This window comes from Lepisma saccharinum, chromosome 15 (assembly GCF_977018435.1).
Source record: "Lepisma saccharinum chromosome 15, izLepSacc3.1, whole genome shotgun sequence".
Taxonomy (NCBI): Eukaryota; Metazoa; Arthropoda; class Insecta; order Zygentoma; family Lepismatidae; genus Lepisma; species Lepisma saccharinum.
This window is the reverse complement of record NC_139243.1, coordinates 33,140,991-33,161,220: the sequence shown is the minus strand read 5'-3', so window position 1 is coordinate 33,161,220 and position 20,230 is coordinate 33,140,991. Positions and strand designations below refer to the sequence as shown.

Genomic DNA, 20,230 nt, shown 5'->3' with positions numbered 1-20,230 from the left:
ACACAATGTTGCTAAAGTGTTGTGCGATAAGTGACACCCATTCGGGGAAAATGGCATGTTCCGTGGAGCTGCTGTTCTTATGGTAGGGTTACGTTAAGTTAAGAAAAGGTATTTAGTTCTTTTTCTCGATTTCCATACTCGACCGCCAATTATTACATGCAGATTCGTGATTAGGAGTTCACAATTAGTGAGTAGGCAAAATTTCATAGAAATTGGAGAGTGCTCCGGTATTGTAAACTCGTTCTCTATAACTTTCCGATCGTTAAATATCTCCTTTTCCTTTGCTAACAACAACAATGGAGCTCACTCGCAATAACTGCATTTTGTAAAGTTATGCTGCGTTAGTTTTACAAGGGAGGAAGCTACCACATATGTTTGAAATGAGGCCGGGATGTTAGCAAGCAAAGAAACAGCATAACGCACAAAAACCTTTGATTTGAGGCATTTGCCGTTGTTCACAGCGCCTCAAAGTTTCGAAGAACTTCAAATTTGTGTGGGCCACAATATGAGGACCAAACATAATTAAAGTCGTAATACGAGTGACGAAGTTTACAAGTAATGTTGCAAGAAAAATGTAAATTTCAACACGCGTGACTGCAAGTTAAAATTTTAACAATTTTGTATAAAAGGTAATTGCACAGAAATCTTCCAGTCTGCGCGAGTGTTGTACATGTTTTATCATACACTATCTAGTCTGCCGCCTCCACTAACTACACAAAACTACAACTTTGACAATCTTGTTGAGTAGTTGCGAATCGGGTTGAAAATGATAGCGAAAAGTTTGCAGTTAACAATATATTAATACTTTTATTGAAGTTTTCATTAACAACAACATTTGTAAGTATGCCGTAATTAACAAGAGCTGCTACGTTTAACGCCAAGATTAATCACGTAACATTAACCATTAGTCATCATTATTTGCAATAACCTGTTCCAATATTTTTATTATTATTATTATTATTTATTATTATTAAAGTAGGGTTACAATTAAGCTTACATTTTTTTTACATTGATTCCGAACTACAAAAACAGCTTTTTGCCCTACATGAATTAATATACAGTTATGCTATTTGTTTATAAGTATACATAAAATGGAATATTATAAATTTATATACTTGAAAAATATAAGAAATAGACTAAAATAAACATTTTTTGCAGCTACGTTTTATGAAGGAGGAAATGAGGTACAATAGGCACAGTGTCAGTATTCATAGATTAATGTCCTAATCTGTTGTTTAAAATTGGCCAAATTTCTCTCTTTTCTGCAATTTACAGGTACTGTAGTTGATTCCACGCTTTACTTGCCAGTGATGACAGGGATTTTGATCCGTATCTTGCCTTGTTACATTTTGGTACTCGGATACTGTTGGTGTTGTTGGATCGCAGATTGGGATAATGTATATTACTAGATATCATTACTTTGTCCTTTAATAAGTGGTGGTGCTTGTTAATTGCCTGGTGAATTTTTAGTAGAAATGCATATTTTCGTCTGGATTCCAGCGTGGGTAATTGGAGTTCTTCTCTGCTTGCACATGAGGTCGTGTGCGCTGTATTTCTTATGCTACGAATAGCCCAAATTTGCATTTTCTCTAGTTTCGTGGTGTTATTTCTATTAATCCCAGAAAGTACAGAGGAACAGTATTCAAGTAACGGCCTAATAAATGCTTTGTAGAACGCTAATTTGTGGGCAAGGTGATTTACAAATATTTCAATTAACGGTTAAAATAACTAATAAATAAGAGTGAGCAATCAAACTCACGCTAAATAAGAATTTATATTAATACAATTGGATTTCACCCCTTTTTGATTATCAAAACTCGATTACGAGTGCATTAACATCATTCCTGGATTTTTACTTGTAATCCAAATAAAATTACAAATAGTTCTTTTGACCAGCAAAAATACTACTATAAGAACATTGTAATGCTTGCTTGTTTAAATCACGTCGCATTATTTAACAACTTAATTAGAATTTCATAGAGCGACTAATTAATTATGCTTTTTCAACAGTTTTGCCAATTTGCACAGAATTACGTTAGCAATATCAAGATGCTCATGAGGGAGGTAATTAATTCTCTTATTTAGGAAAATTAATGCAAGAAAACTCGAAATACGAGCAACACGATATAAATAAACGTCTCAAATTCCCTTATTTTCTTATTTTTCACATTGGTACTTACGTATTCTGCATTTCTAAGGATTGTTGAAGGTGTCATTTCGTTTTTTCCATGCAAATAATCTCAAATTTGGACATATCGAGTAATTTTTGTTTGTTCGCTTTCGCTTGCGTTACACGCGATATGGCGGAGAAATCTTGACTAGTGTTGTCCATGATCAGTGGTTATGCAGTGTTGCAACCTTCATCATAGTAAAATACCTACTTTCCTGGTACTCATTTTGTATTATTTCCCAGGTTCGAAAACCCCACGAACGATTCATAAATAGCCCCACGAACCATGCACGGCAAGGTTAGGTTAGGTTAGGTAAGGCTAATATAGTTAAACATGTATTTTAAAATTAGAAATAAAAATTCTGGTTCGAAAATCCCACGAACCATGCACGGATAGCCCCACGAACCATTTATAAATAGCCCCAGGAACCAGGCACGCCAAGGTTAGGTAAGGCAAACATTGTTAAAATTGTTTCGTTTATTTACGTTCTACAACTGTTACACAGTTACAAAACCGCGTGGTTTGAAACACTGACCGGTTATTACGTCATGAAACACATTCAAAAATTTGGTTCACGTAGTAGCCGGATATCAAGCGAACAGCTTTCGTGCATCAGAGTGAAATTAATGTCGAAAATTCATGATTTACCGGGGAAAAAAAATTTAAGCGAGGGGAAAAAACACTTCCAAAACCTTCGTACAGTATAAATAAACTCATTTCGGTAAGTACTTTCTCCTGTAAAATTGAAGAAATACGTTTTGCGGATACGAAAATTTTACCGTACCTAAATAGGTTCACTACGAGTTTTCCTAATTTTGACGTCCACAATATTCTCGCAGCTTAATTAATCCAAACCAGGCGGAAGCAACTTTTCACGAAATTTCGGGCGCACTCAACAACGTTCACTTTATAACTGAATTATGTGATTAGGCGTGTCCCAGCTTCTCAACTTCATGAGGTTCTTTCCATGTCAAATATGTCCGGTGGCACGAACCTCGTGGTTACCTTCCAAAGTTACTTTGTCCAGTATTTAGTAACTTTAATTCGTTTTGTCTAAAGCACGTACTTCACCGAAAGCTCCATTTTGCTACTTCTCGTCTACTCAGTATTCCATAATAATCGAAGTTATGTTAAAGACGCATAAAAGTTCAATATGCTTTCCATGGCATAATTGAATGTTCACCGTTGTGCCATCACATGTCGTCGCGATAGAAATTTCGAGCAAACTTAACCGTTACTCAATCGCATGAGCACTGTGACGTCGACAAGAATACAACTGCAACTGTTCTTGTCTACGTTCGAAATATTCGTATTACAGGTTCATTCGCCAGGTGGTGTGATTACGAAAAAAGGAGTAGTTAATTCGATAGGTGCTGCCATCTCTTGCGAGTTCTCGGAATTAAATGAAAATTCTTTCTCACATTTGAGCGGGGCCGCTACCAACACGTAGTTGTTGGAGCTTGTAGAGATTTTCGAGAAATAATGCATTTAAAACAGCAAATCGCGGAAAATCGGCACAATCTGACGTAAAACTGAAAGCAACTGAGAGCGAGATATTCTCACGCGAACTATGTATTTAACTGGAAGTCGAACGTTCGATCGTTAAAACCGTTGACTAGATCGCGTCAGTTGCCAACGGTGATTTTTGTGGATAACGCTGATTTACTTTATTTCATATTCTTCCGTTCTAATGCAGTGTCAGCGGAGCTTTACAACTCCACTGAAGATCGCTGGCGTGATTTGCTTTTAAGAAGCTCTTTTCCAGCGCTTTAGCGGGACCCCTTTTATGAAGTGATTAGCTTATCGATTTATGACGCCCGGGGTCCTAGTTTCGAGTCACGTTTTCGGCGTGATACGGCACACCGGCTTGGGTCAAAATTCACGAAGGTAAGTTAATTTTTTGTAAAGACGTGGTTAGAGAAAGAAAAACTTGTCGCGGGTACCCAGCCGGTCCAGTCAAGAGCAGGAGACATTATATTTGAATTAAGCCCAAAAACAAAACAATAAAAAGGTAAACGGAATATATAAAAAGTAAACACAACACAAAACCATGAATACAGGAATACATAAGAGCTGAAGTAAATATATAACATTGTTGTTTTCTTGTGTCTCTGACCGACGGTGTGTGTACTATAAGAGTTCAGCTGGTGCTGACAGAGCATTTTCTCATTTCAGATTCAGACGTCGAATACGTTTATCACACGTCACACGGAACACATGGAAGCACTTGGACACACCTGACAAAAGGAAAACTGAGACGTATCGCCGATTTCCTGTCAAGGGTTCAGTCCGTCTTAAACATTGTTTGGCACACCAAAATTGATTATACATTTTGAACCGTTTATTTCATATGTATTAATAATAATAATTTTAAAAAATTGTCGGGGAGCACTCGAGAAGAAAGAAAAATTGCATAAATTTTGCGTGATACGAAAAATATACACACTAGAAAAGAGGGTTTATTTTCACTCGTTTCTATTTATTTCCTGTTTATATGGCGTTTATCGTGTGTTCTAGAAGAGCTTCAGAGGTTTAAACCATGAAGTCTATCTTACTAAGAAGTGGCATCATTTCGTTGCCATGGCGACGTGTTCCTTTAACCTTTCCGTCTAATAATCGTCTGTCTGCCTGTAGATGCTATCGAATCATTCGCACCTCCCACACGTGGTTCCAATTCAGTAACTGCAGCCCATTAACTACTAGGTCATGTGTTTCTTGCTCTATCGTAACGCAATGCTAAAACTGCTTCTTACCCAATACCTTGGGTATGATACGCTATTTATAGCCACCATTTTCCTACAAAATACTTATAGTTGTCTAAGAGACGCACACAAGTCTTGAATGTAATTTTATCCGCGTGGCAATTCTTGTTCAAGTTTCATGCGTCTATGATTTGTAATTTGTCTTTCCTGTTCCTTGCGATATTCAAGTACTATCTTCACATTGTAGGTGTGTTTTCTGATAACTTTCATAGTTATCATCATTGAATTTCATTCCATTACTGGTAGAACACTATTTCAAATTCGTGAAGAGAATCTCCAATTTTCGTACATGACAATTTGTGAAATGTTTTCCTGCTAAATTTTTATCGAGGTGTTTCGGTTAAACACCACTTTACTTTTCTCCAGATTTTACTCACAAATTTAAAAAAAAGGTCAAAATTGTTATATCAAATCATTCATCAAATCCACCGTTATTGAATTCATCTAATTGATCTTCATCGAATAACAAGAGAGGTGCTTCTCAATGTATTATGAAAAAGAAAGAGAATTTTGTGCAACCCAAGAAGAGTGAGTTGAATGATTGTGAATCAATTGAACTAACGTGTCGAATTACAAACACTTTGGAATAACAATGATGAGGAATAAGCTAGAAACAGAAATGCGCACACAACAAACGCTTCTAAAAAACGTGAAAGGGATATAATCAAACAAGAAATACTAAAGGAATTACAGAAAAGAGTAAGAGGAAAAATATTTGAACAAATCAAAATCACTTCATTGATACATATTAAAAAATACGAACGTAGCGAACAAAGTATGTTTGAAAGTAAAAACGTATGGTAAACATAGAGGAGAATAAAATAGACAGGGGTAGAGAGAGAATAAGAGGAGAAACAGCTCCCAGAGAAAAAGTATCGAGAACTAAGACAGAAGCGTATACAGAGAGTAAGACGCGAGAGAATAAAGGTATTAAACGATAAGCGATCAAGAGGAAGAAAGATGAGTGTGGAAATATATAGAATGGATGAAATAGAAAAAAGGTGAAGAGTTGAAGAGTAGAGCGGACGAGATAATAGAGTTGGAGGGAGAAAGAGAGCTAGAGATGATCGGACGACACAGAGAGAGAAAAATATATATATAAAAAGAGAAACATACGAAGGGGTATCCAAAAGTTTTAATTATCACCATGAAATAAAAAAAACATACAATAGTCACTTGCAGTGGTCAAAGTTAGTTCTACTCCACGTAGTCTCCCTGCAGAGTCACACATTTTTGCCAGCGTTTCTTCACCTGTTTCAAGCTCTCTTTGTAGAAGTCCTCCGCTTTGCTCGAAAACCACTGTTCCACTTCGAAAATGACATCCTCGCTGTCGTCAAATCGCCGACCAGGAAGTGGTTTCTTCATCTCGGGAAAGAGGAAGAAGTCGCTTGGCGCAAGATCAGGCGAATAAGGTGGATGCTGCAAAAGTTCATAGCCCTATGGTCGGCGGCGACAACAGATGCTTGGGCCGTATGGACGGGTGCATTGTCGGCCAGGAGACGGACGCCTTAGCTGATCATGCCACGACGTTTTTGTTTCAATGCATCACGCAGTTTCTCCAGAAGGTTGCAGTAGTAATCGCTGTTGAGAGTCTCGCCCTTCGGAAGGTAATCGGTTAAGATTACCCCGCGGCTATCCCAAAAAACGGACAACATCACCTTCCCGGCAGATTTCTGGACCTTCGCCTTCTTGGGAGGGGAGGGGAGGATGGATGTTTCCACTCCTTGCTCATTTCTTTGGTCTCCAGATCGTAGAGGTATACCCAGCACTCGTCCATAGTGACGAGACGAGCAAAAAAATCGTCTTCATTCCGCTCCAACAGAGTCAAATTCTGCTGGGAAAAGTCCTGGCGTGTTTGCTTTTGAAGAGGTGTCAACAAGCGAGGTGCCCAGCGTGCAGACACCTTATTAATGTGCAGTTCCTCATGAATAATCCTCCACGCACTTCCGTAACTTAGTCCAGTCTCCGCCATCACTCTTTCCATGGTCGATCTTCTGTCGTCGAGGATAACGGCCTCTACTTTCTTCACCATGGCAAGATCATCCTTGATTGAGGGTCTACCCGCTCGTGGCTCGTCTGTCAGGGACATGTGACCACTTTGAAAGTTCCTTTTCCATCTCACAACCGTGTCATATGATGGGCTTGCATCCCCATACACAGCTTTCATTTCGTCGTGGATTTTGCGTGCGTTGTTGCCCTTCAAATGGAGGAACTTTATGACACTTCGGGCTTCAATTTTGTTCATCATGCAGGTTGATGTCTTCTAAAGCCTGTGGAAAGAAAACTACGTTAGACAAAGATTTGATATTTGCACAAGTATGCATGGCAATGACACTGATTGCACACAAAAAGTTTCATGTAAATATCTCTATAACTTCTTTATTATAATTAAAACTTTTGGATACCCCCTCGTATGTGGACTGAGGTTCAGAGATAAACTTGTTGGGAATCCAGATGGCAAGAGGCCTGTAAGACGGCAAAGATAGAATGACAATATAAAAATGGACCTGAAGGAAATTGGTCACGTGAGTGGATCTATGTTGCTCAGATGCAAGATTATTTTGCTGCGGAAATAAACATTCTCTTCAGGCATGACAGAGGGTTGCTTGGTTAAAGCTAGATTTTGGAAAGAAGAACAGTTGAAATATTTGTATTTCATTCTCCGAGAGCTTTAAAGCAATATCCAACAGAAATATTCAACTTAAATGGAAACGACCTTTCTGGTCGAAGCTCTAATGTACTTCTCTATGTTATTTGCTTCAGGAATTGTCTGAGCTCGAAAACAATTCTTCGCGTCATTCAGGTTTACAAATGGAACTATCGACAGTTTCCTCAAACGCACACCGTGACAAATGATTTGACAAGGTTGACAACTGTTCGTAATATTTTGTAACCTATGGACATACTCATACACAGCGTGTACACTAAATTGAAATTAAGTTTACACGTTTATTTTCAAAAATTAAATTAACGATTACTTGTACACATTAAATATGTACATGTAGCAATATGAGATAATTTATAATCCAACTAGTAACAATTTGGTACGTGTATTAGTCCACAAATATTATGTCTGTACTCGTTTCTGAGTTACAGATATTTGACACAAGACACCAGGTTTTTGCAGGCTGGCATATTTAATCTATGATCATTTGAAATCTAAAGTTACTAAAAATATATACGATAATCCATAATTAACATTTTGTAATTTATGTAATGCAAGGAAACTTTTAAAATGAAACATAATAGCATTAATATTCATAAAAAAGTCCAATGTAATACATATTTGTGTATTAATAACATATGCATGTTCAATTGTACATACACAGTTTTTATTACGTTCAGGGATTGGCAACGATGTGTTTCCAATTTTTACACCGACCCTAAACCAACACGCAGATGACAATTTTCATTTCAAATGCTAAATGATCTTCCAGTTGCAGGTTCTATCATGTATAACAATTTACCTCCCCGAAATCCCAATATTTGAATCGTGAAAAAAAAATGGAAAATGGAATTGGCTATTCTGGAAAATGAATTGGATCCTTATTTCCTTCTATGCTATTATAGACTGTACTCTGAAGAAAGGTATGTGGAATTTCAATCCAGCTTCGACTACAACCGACATGTATTTCCTACACTAGACCACTGAGACACTTTGACTACTCGTGATCATTCAGTGTAAATAGTTTGTGAAGTAATGTAGGTAACACAAGCAGTTAGGGTGAGTCTATAAAATTTCTGTAAGTTGTAAAAAAATATATTTGATTAATTCTGGTATTTTTTTTCTATGTGTTTCTCTCTATATGAAACATTTCATATTTATCAAATATTTAATAAACATGTGATCATTTAATAAATAAATATATAACTTCTAATATTTGATTCTAATATCTTAGTGAAACATCAATCATATTAGGCTTTGAAATTGCTAGAATTTCACGAGAAATGCAACTGTGGAACTTTTCCGACGTATCTTTAACCAGTAAAACGTTTTGACAGCGTGATTGTAACATGTGTGCAATGACGTCAACGACACTTTCAACGAGATCCAGTGTCTCGAGTGTGACAATTGCACAATTACCCCAAAAGTTGATTAAAGTCATTTTCATTGGCACGGGAACATCTCTTCCCAGGCAGCAGTAAGATCTCGATGCGTCCCTCATGCTTTATGAGCATTCTGGCACTGTTTTCTCACACTTGGAGAATGAGATGTTTGTTACAATCATGCAGTCATAACTTTTTTCCTGATTAAAGATAGGTTTAAAAAAACCTTCACCATTGCATTTCTCGTGAAAATCTAACCTGATTTGATATGTCGCATCATACACTTCACATTTTTTAAAAAAATGAGTTGAATTCAATATGGCGGACGTCCGCTTGGAACACACCAATATGGTTCCCCGTAGGCCTAGCCTGTTTCTAGCATGACCATCTAAACCCAGCCTTTGCATTTGTAGGGGTGTTAAGGGACTTTGAATTTGTAGAGGCCCAGATATTTGGAAATTCAATAATTTATTTTTAAACAGTAAATTTTTTTGGCACAATTTCATGAAAAGTGGAACAGGTGTGTATCATTCGAGTATATTTGATTGCTGGAATAACACCTTTAAGCTGGAATCTCAGTAATTTTGTAGTAAAGTTTCTAAGATGTGAAGCACGGTAGACTATATAACAAACAGAAATACAGAGAGCAGCATACGAATATTTAAATATTAAAAATAAACTTCAATGTGCATATTACATCCTTAAAGGTAGAAAATACAGTGATAGACAACATAATAATTAAAGAGCTCCTGGCAAAAACATGATAAGTGATAATTTGGTCATTATATGATGTATTAAGCAGAAAGGTTATAGGAGTTGGAGGAATCGGTGTCATTTAGACCCTCTGAATTGTATTTGAAGTTGAACGGGAATTTAGACAATGAGATTTTAATCTTGTCTTTTTGTCACAGAACAGTCAATCCAATTCGTTATTCACTTCATATGAGAATCTGCGAGGTTTTATGTCCCTGATTTGAGATAATTTTTGTAAAGGTGTTATTCTAATTTTATTAGGGTTTCGAGGATCATCATGCCAATGACTAAATTAAATAAGTACATTAAAAATGGTAGTTAAATAAAGTGTTCGCTGAAAACGTTTATGTGGCATTGAACTTGGGCTTCTGATGGGACATATTTATATTGGAGATGCATTTGTAAAACATAGTAATTACACAAAATACTGGCGATATTATCATCCCTTACAAGCCATTTCAGATTATCGGTATAGTGTTGTGAGAGATTGTCAGGTTGTCGAATACCAAATAACTTCGCTCCTTTCGTGATCCACTGAATAAATCACTGGATTTGGAATAAAGCTCATTTCTATAAATTTTCATGAAATACAACTCTCCTATCACAATCATTATGATACATCATATCCCAGATTGTCAATACAATTAGCAAAAATGGGTGCAGATAATTGGATGGTGGGGTGGCAACACTCAGGGGTCGAAATACCGGACCGGAACCGCTTTCCGGTTAATGAATATTTCGAACCTTCCCGATCCGTCTCGCCACTATCGTAATCGGAGACAAAAAGACAGAGAACAGCATGTTAACAAAGTAAAGCGTACCGTTTCTTGAAAAAATTCCATTTCGAAACCTGGAAATACCCATAGACCCAGACCAGCAGCCGCCACTGCATCACCTCCACAAGTTGCCGAGATTGTGAATGTGTGGAACCCTACCTCTACCACCCCCTCCAAAGGCTGTAATATGCAGAGGGAAGTTTTTACCATTAGGTTTTATTAAAATAACCAATTGTATAAGTTACAGTTACTGATTTTAAATAGGCACTAAGTTACAGATAATTACTATCACTCGAAAAAGTATCTGCATTTCAATTTACTTGCACCTTCCAAACAGAAAAGTGATTAATAACTTTTTTATACATCTCTACAATGGACACCATATTCTTCCCTCGGTATAGAAATCTCCAGCTTCGACTCTGAATGCATCTATTAGAAAAGCACAGTTGCAGTTTTAAGTGCACAAGTGGCCCATTATGAGGCACCAGTCTGTTTGCTCCAGGAAAATATTTACCTTCCTGCACCTTACTGATTGAAGAATGATAATAGAAGTGATGTCTGTTCTTCCTCGCTCATACTGTACAAATATTATAGCTTCGGGAACATTGTGTATTACGTGAGCCAACACTCTCGTCACTTCCTGATCAGCCTTGAACCTGAAGAAACTGAAAAGCATACAGCTGTATCCGTCTTTCGGTTAATCCATCTAATCATTCTAGTCGTAGCGATTGATCTAAAGAGACGGAAAATCGACTTTAAATAACTAAAGAAAAGTATAGGTAAAAGATAAGACTGATACCAATGTATCGATATTCTTATCGTTAAATATCGATTGGAATTCATTACCGATACCAGCCATTTTGGTATTTTATGGGATCCCCAAAATTCCTGGCGAAATTTACACGACAATCAATTCAATCTTTCTAATTATTATACTTGTTGGAATTTAAACTAAGTTGATGTGTATATTTCTTTCATGAAGATTAACACGTGATTTATTTTTTATTTTGAGTTTGTTTCAAAGTTCATTTTGACGAAGGAGACTGGACCTACAGTTTAATCTGGGAGCCGAACCAGGAACCTCTTGATTACAAGGAAACGACATTGCTTTCGGGCACGCCACGGATTGACCCTTGAACCCATGCTTCGACTCATGTCATATCTTGTTGAAATAATTGAAATACCCTCTTGTTGTTCATATAAGATTAGGTGGAACTGTATTTGAAACTCCTCTTCCAGAACAATTATATAGGTAGATTATATACACCCATATATGACGACTACCTTGGCGGAGATGTGTCCCGGGTTCGAATCCTGGCCAGGGCATACATGATCTTTGTGGGTCTCCCTTCATCAATTTAATCATATTATCACCCATCCTCATCGACGCGATTAGCCAAGAGTGAAACAAAAAGACACAACAAAAATCAAATCACAGTCGAACATACACATACATATTTACACACACACACACACACACACACTAGAAACTACAACCCCATATTTATGAATGGAAGAGAGCCTCCCAGATAGCATGGTGGTAACGTCGTCGCATTCTAATCAAGGGGTCTCCGGTTCGATACCTGGTAGAGGCACATAGTTGTTCGGATCCCACTTTAAACTGGAAGGTCCATTTCCGATTAGCTTTCCTGTGCATAAAGTGGACTTAAAAAAACCAACCTCAAACTTAATGGAAGATTAGTTTACGAGTCTGCGGTTAATATATCACATAAGGAATATTATTAATATAGAAAACAGTAGGTATTATTAGCCTAACTAAAAAGTTATATTTATAATATGTATAACTAAATAGGGTAAAAATGTCATATGCGGGAAATTAATTTCTTCAGATTTACAGGAGAAAGTACTTACGGAATTGAGTTTCTGTGTAATTTCGGAAGTTCGTAGAAGTGTTTTCTCGCATTTTTCAAACTATTTTGCCGCTAAATCATGTATTTTTCTATAATAATGTCCTTCCGATGCACGAAAGCTGTTGCTTGCATTTCCATCCCTGTACTTGAACCGGATGTTGCGAGCATCTGATGCCGTAATCCCCGGTAAGTGTTTCCAAACATACAGTTTTTTCACTATATTGCCCAACCTAAAGCAACCTAACCTAACCTTACTGTGATGGTGCGTGGGGCTTCTGGTGAAAGGTTTTTGTGGCTATGCGTGAATGGTTTTTGGGACTATGCGGGAATGGTTTTCGGGGATATGCAGGAATGGTTTTCGGGGCTATGCGGGAATTTTTCTGTTTACTTTTTCCTTGGTAGATAAGGTCTAGCATAGAGCGGAGGCATAAGTGGCATAGAGAGGGGAAAACTGCCCTCCCACACGGCCCCCTAATCGACACCACTGCTTACAAGTGGTGTTATGATCGAGAGATCTATCACTGCTGGATTCGCTACCCGCTGCGCGCACGCCACTGGAAGTTTAAGAACAACGCTGACACGCCACAACCATTCATTTCTTTTTTACTTTTGTCGCTGTATTCAAACGTAATCCTAATTGTGGGAGAAATTAGTTTAATCAAACAAATGCTTCCCTAAACGAACTCTACCTCTTATCAACAGATCGCCACGAAGATTAAAAATATCATCGGATAAAGACACGCGCCACTTTCCCCGACAATTATCGAGCGTTCAGGTGTTATCACATTGATTGCAAATCCCACGCTTTCGGTTGCTAATGGAAAGACTTTATTTCCACAGACTCGTCTGAGTGCAAACACAAGCAACGAGACAAACACGTGATTATCATGTGCTTGGCTGGCTGCCTCGCTCGACTCGACCCAGTAACACGTACAACCAGGGTTGCCAGCACCAATGACTTTATGCGCATTAATCAATATTTCTCTACTTGCCAGCACACCGGTTACAAGCATGGCGTTGCCAGTGGCGCAACTTCAGGAGGGACATTGACGGCCAAGTGTACCTGCAGGGGGCAATTACCGCCCACAACTTCAAATTTTATGCAAATAAAAATAACTAACTAACTAACTAACTCTCTAGCTTTCTTAAACCCGAAGGTTCATGACTGCAGCAACACAGGCCTTCCATCTGTCCCTATCTTGAGCAAGATACGATCTATATACTCTTTTCCATCCCTACCGATTTCAACGTTGTCCCTCCATCTTCGTCTTGGCCTTCCTACAGGTCTCTTACCATCAATTTTCCCAACAAGAATTTTGTAAACGCCTCTTTCCTCTCCCATTCGTACCACATGGCCTACCCACCTGTCTTCTAGATTTAATTATTCTAAATAATATCTGGACATGAATACAAATTATGTAGTTCTAAATTATGTAACCTTCTCCACTCACATGTTTCCTCATCCCTTTTTTGGTCCAAATATTTTCCTAAGGATCATATTTTCAAATACTCTCAATTTACGTTCCTCTTTCAATGTAATGGAATAAGTTTCACACCCATATAATACTACAGGCAAAATTACTGTTTTGTATATTTTAACTTTTAGTTTCTTAGATATTAAACGAGAAGACAAAAGTTTATGAAGAGAGAAGTAACATGCATTTCCTGAATTAAGCCTACTTTTTATTTCCTCTTTAATATAATTTTCATTTGTTAATATTACTCCTAAGTATTTGAATTTGGAAACTGGTTCAAACGAGTTGTTATCAATAATTAGATTTTGATTATTACAATAACACTTGGTTTCGGCCTGTAAGCATATATTTAGTTTTCTCTTTGTTAACTTCTAAACCTATCTCTTTAGCAGTTTTGAAAAATATTTTAGCATTATTCTTAATTGTATTTATATTATCTCGTAATAAGTCTACATCATCTGCGTATGCTAACAACTGAGTCACACCATTTAATTTTAGTTCTTCGTTAGTTTCTTTTACTTTCCTAACAGCATATTCTAAGGCAAAATGAAAGAGCAATGGAGATAATGCATCTCTTTGTTTTAACCCATCATGAATTGTAAATTTGTCAGACATATTAATACCCACACGAATTTTACTTTCTGTTTCACTGGTGCATACTTTTATCATACTAACAAGCTTCTGAGGTATTCCAAACTTGACTAACTAACTAACTAACTCTCTAGCCTTCTTAAACCCGAAGGTTCATGGCTGCAACAACACAGGCCTTCCATCTGTCCCTATCTTGATCAAGATCTATATACTCTTTTCCATCCCTACCGATTTCCCTTAGGTCTATCTCAACGTTTTCCCTCCATCTTCGTCTTGGTCTTCCTACCATCAGGTTTCCCAACAAGAATCCTGTAAACTCCTCTTTCCTCTCCCATTCGTGCCACATGGCCTGCCCACCTAAGTCTTCTTCATTTAATTATTCTAATAATATCTGGACATGAATACAAAATATGTAGTTCTAAATTATGTTACCTTCTCCACTCACCTGTCTCCTCATCCCTCTCAAGTCCAAATATTTTCCAAGCTCGACTAATATATTATATAATTGACCTCTTTTGACCGAATCATGTGCTTTTTTGAAATCAATGAATAACTGATGAACATTTTGATTATATTCCCACTTTTTTCAAGTGTCTGTCTAATGTGAACAATTTGATCTGTAGTTGATCTGTTACGTTTAAATCCATATTGATAATCACCTATAGCTTTAATTTCATTAGCATATGGGGTTAGTCTTGTTAAAATAATGATAGATAATATTTTATATGTTGTTGAGAGTAGAGAAATTCCAAGGTAATTATTGCAGTTCATTTTAGCACCTTTTTTAAACACAGGAACAATTATGAATTCTTTCCACTGTTGAGGGATTTCTTCTTTATTCCATATTAAACAAATTAATTTATGAATTTGACATATTAACGAATTTCCACCATTATTAATTAACTCAGCTTGTATTAAATTAATGCAAGGTGCTTTGTTATTCTTTAGCCTTTTAGTAGCATGTTTAACTTCAGTCAAGTTAGGTTCTGGAACTAAAGGTTCTGCTGTGTGCACTTCATTTACTTCTGATTTATCTCATACACGAACATTTAAAAGGTCATTAAAGTAGTTCTTCCATTTATTTAGAATATCGCTTGGGTCAGGTAGAAAATCACCGTCTTTAGTTTTTATCAAGTTTACTTTAGGTTGCCACTCCTTTCTAAATTCATTTACACCTTTATATAAATCTCTGAAATTTTTGTTTTTGCTGCTGTTTCAATTTCGTTAATTTTGCTTTTCAAGTAATCTCTTTTTTTACTTCTAAACGTGCGGTTAACTTCTCGCTTTATTCTATTATAATTGCTTAGATTTGTATCTTCAGAGTTATTTAACCAGCTAAGTCTAGCCTGATTTCTTATATCTATTAGATTATGACATTCATTATCAAACCATGGCTTACTTTTTCTCGGTTTATGGTATCCTATATTTTCTTTAGCTACGGATTCTATTGCATTACGTATGTGCTCCCAATTCTTATTTACGTCTGTTTCATTTATATTTTTATCATCATTTAAATCCTGCAAAACATCAAATCTATTTGACAGTTTAATTTGTTTCTTAATTCTTTCATCAGTAAACTTTCCTGTATCAAATTTTAGAACTTTTAGATTTTGTTGCTTATGATTTATCACTGAGAGTCTTTCTCTTAATTTAGCAATTACTAAATAATGGTCACTGGCTCAGTCAGCACCTCTATGTGAACGAACGTCAATTATACTAGTATGCCTTCTCTTATCAATGAGAATGATTATGAGTTTTACCATCTGGAGAAGACCAGGTATATTTATGGATAGCTATCTTTTTAAAAGTTGTACTTTTCACAATTAACTTCTTTGAGGTTGCAAAAGTAATCAATCTTATACCATCATCATTACTTAATTCATGAAGACTTTCTTTACCAATCGTGGGTTTAAATGTCTCTTCTTTGCCAATCTGTGCATTACAGTCACCTAACAGAATTTTCATATCATACTGAGAAAATTTATCAAATACCTGTTCTACCTCTGTATAAAAATCATCTTTAGTATTATCATCTTTTTCTTCCGTTGGTGCATGTATGTTTATTAAAATAATTTTACACCACCTACCCTGTAAAACTGCATATGATATCCTATCACTAATAAATTCTACTGTTTTAAGAGCCGAGATAATTCTATTTTTTATGAAAAATCCTGTTCCATAATTATGATTTTCAGTACCACCATAGAAAAAAGTATAATTTTTAGTTTTACAATTCCCTTCTCCTGGCCACCTAACTTCCTGGACAGCTACTACATCTAATTTATACTTAACTATCTCATTAACTGTACACTGAAATGCCCCAGGCCGGTAAAGGCTCAGAACCTTCCAGGTGCCTAATTTAATATTCTTATTCCTAATGTAGATCTTATCCTTAGTCCAGGGACCTCCCAAAAAAGCCCTCACCCGGAGATCCGAATGGGGGACTATTTTACCTCTGGAATATTTAACCTAGGGGACATCCATGGCCTCATATTGCTGTTTCTTGACATGTCTTTTTACAGTGCAGAGTTGTCAGCTCTACGCCTAACCCCCAATATGAATGGAGGACCGCACCTGTCGTTGGTCAGCGGATGCCTCGGATCTAGCTGGGAGGATCACATTGTAGTCCACCAAGCATACTCCACTTCTGCCGATTGTGGGACGCTCATAGAGCCAAGCAGGACAGCTCTGTAAATCCCAACAGAGCAAAATGTAAATTTTCAAATTTATCAAATTGAAAAGAGGCATATCTATGTACGCAAGAGTGTGTACGCATGTGCTTGTCTGTGTGTACTCTCAGATAATTTGATAGTTATTATATATATATATATATATATATATATATATATATATATGGTTATAAATTATATAATATAGTTATAAATCAAAGACTATACATAATAATATAAATTTGAAAATAAGCTGATAGAAAAACATATAGTAACTACAGTATACATTTTTTAACATGTCATAGTAATTAGATTCGTTTGTTAATTACAAGAAATAGAAGTTAAATACAGTAAATAAACTTGGTCACTTACATCGAAAGAGGAACATAAATTGAGAGTATTTGAAAATAAGATCCTTAGGAAAATATTTGGACTTGAGAGGGATGAGGAGACAGGTGAGTGGAGAAGGTTACATAATTTAGAACTACATAATTTGTATTCATGTCCAGATATTATTAGAATGATTAAATCAAGAAGACTTAGGTGGGTAGGTCATGTGGTACGAATGGGAGAGGAAAGAAGAGCTTATAGGATTCTTGTTGGGAAACCTGATGGTAAGAGACCAATACAAAAATGGAGGGGATAATGTCGAGATGGACCTAAAGGAAATTGGTAGGGATAGAAAAGAGTATATAGATCTTGCTCAGGACAGGGACAAACAACTCCTGCATAGTTTATATGACTATTTCATGTCTGTCGTTCCTCTCGATAGGGGGAACATAGTTTATATGACTATTTCATGTCCGTCGTTTCTGTCCCCCATCCTTCTGACATTGGTGGCATAGCATTCTGTAAATAATACATAATATTTTGTAAAAATATCTGACGTACTCGAAGGAGTAAATATTATTGTTTATTACATGTGACAGGATGTGTTGTTTTGTTTTATTAGTATTTATGTTTGAAGTACCATACAATTCTGGAGCTTGGGCTCAGAAAATCTACGAAAGTTAAGTAGAGAAATAAGTAGTTAAGGAGTTACGTTAATCCTGTTAATTAACCAGAACAACAATTGATAGAAAGAAGCAGCGTATATTGTGTTTTTAAGTTTGTTAGCCTGATAATTCGAATTATTCCATGAGCCAGGACCTCAAGTTTAGGCGATCGGTACCACTTGAGAGGATGGGTTTTCATATGATTTTCTTGCAAGGTCTGGATGCCTACAGATGGAAAATGGGTGATTGCATCTCATAACTCCTTGCTTTTTATATAATATTATTTAAATAGTAACCATAGCCTAAAAATGGGACATTTTTCACATTTTTTATAAATCTCTATTTATATAAAAATGGATGTATGTGTGTGTTTGTATGTATGTGTGTATATATGTTTTTCTGACATAACTCTCGAACGCCTAGAGCGATTTCAACCAAATATAGGAACACGTATCACTTGCAATCTCTAGAGAAATGCTGTGGGGGCAAGACACCCCTGGCACCCCTAGGGGTGGGGGTGGAAAGTTTGACATGTAAAAATAATCGAAAACTACCTATATTAGTGTGGAATCCATAGTTTTCGGGGTCGCTAAGATCAATAGTGACATTCCCAATCCCGTTCAAATTTAAGTTCATCACCTGTCGGGATGGGGGCTGAGAGGGGGTGAAAAAATGAAATGTCAAAAATGACCAAGATTAGTGTCAAATCCATAGTTTTTGGAGTTGCTAAGCTAATTTGTGACATTCACGATGACCAAACTCGGTGCACATATGACTTACATGGTGAAAAAAAATACTGTGGGGTAAGACACCCCTGGCAGCCCTAGGGGTGGGATTTGGAAGGGGTGACATGTAAAAATAATAAAAAACGACCGATATTAGTGTGGAATCAATAGTTTTCTGGGTCGCTAAGATGAATTGTGACACTCCCAATGCTTTCGATTCCAAGACACCTCTGGCACCTCTGGCACCCCTGGGGGTGGGTGGGAAGGGGTGACATGTAAAACGACCGATATTAGTGTTGAATTCATAGTTTTCGGGGTCGCTAAGGAAAAGGTTGTTCGTTTACTTGTAGATCTACATGTGAAGATTGGTGATTTGGATGATAAATCACGGTCCCTGAAATGAAACTTTGATAGCGCCACTCCTCGCTGTAATTGTCTTTCGTATCAATAACCCGACTATAAATTAGAGACAACAACTGTGCACTCGATAACTTTCTGATTACAACTGGCGCTGAGAAATGGTCTCGATCTATTTAAGGGAGATTCAAATTTCCGATCGTTAAAGCCGTTGGCGAGTCCACATCCTGTCGTTAACGATGCTTTTTGCATAAGGCTGACGTTACGTTATTTCAACTTATTTCCTGTTGATGTCCGTGTCAGCGGAGTTTTCAGATGCACCGAATGTCGCTGGTGTAATATCCTTTTAAGAAGCTACTTCCAGCGCTTCAGTGATTATACTATCGAGTTATGACGCCGGGGGTCCCGGGTTTGAGTAACGTCTTCGGCGTGATACGACACACCTGCCTGGGAAAAAAAAGATTTCACGTAGAGAAGTATTTTTTTTTTTTTGATACGTGTACCGGGCTAGTCCAGTCAATTGTAGAAGACAATTTATTTACACCAAAAAAAAAAGGTTATACACAGGGGAAAATACAGTATTTATCAATAGATTAAGGACGGGACACGTGCGTACACCAGCGCACTTAGCAAAAATACATATTACAACTCAACAAAATTACAAATGTGGTAATGAAAATCCTGGTATGCAACATTTATTCTTAGAATCTCCAATTTTCTCACATCAACAAATCACACTCTACAAAGGAATACAGCGTTTGAAAATTGCATTTCTCATATCACTCTCTTCCCTTCTATCAGCATTATCTCCTCCACTAATATAGTTTGTATACGGATATGCACGAAAATGTAGGTTTGAAATATGAAATGATTTTATGATGTAACAGCTCAAGGATGAAAGTGATTTATTAATATAATCGATTTATGTTTGTGGTACTGTTGAACTTGAGTGACAATCTACCAACTTCAGAAGGAAATGCTGACCAAAGTCAACAAGATATTGTTGACAAGGTCATATAAAGAAGAAGATGAAGAACA

At 36.8% G+C, this 20,230-nt stretch overlaps 1 protein-coding gene across 1 annotated transcript; it reads right to left on the bottom strand.

Moving 5' to 3' along the window:
* Positions 1-6,587: 6,587 nt before the first annotated feature.
* LOC145999191 (histone-lysine N-methyltransferase SETMAR-like) lies at positions 6,588-7,178 on the bottom strand. The gene has a single exon (XM_083136121.1). The coding sequence runs from the start codon at positions 7,176-7,178 to the stop codon at positions 6,588-6,590; it is 591 nt and encodes a 196-aa protein (XP_082992247.1).
* Positions 7,179-20,230: the final 13,052 nt, after the last annotated feature.

Excerpts from the sequence above, each read along its gene's own strand:
- LOC145999191 (XM_083136121.1), bottom strand. The coding sequence starts at position 7,178 with ATGAACAAAATTGAAGCCCGAAGTGTCATAAAGTTCCTCCATTTGAAG.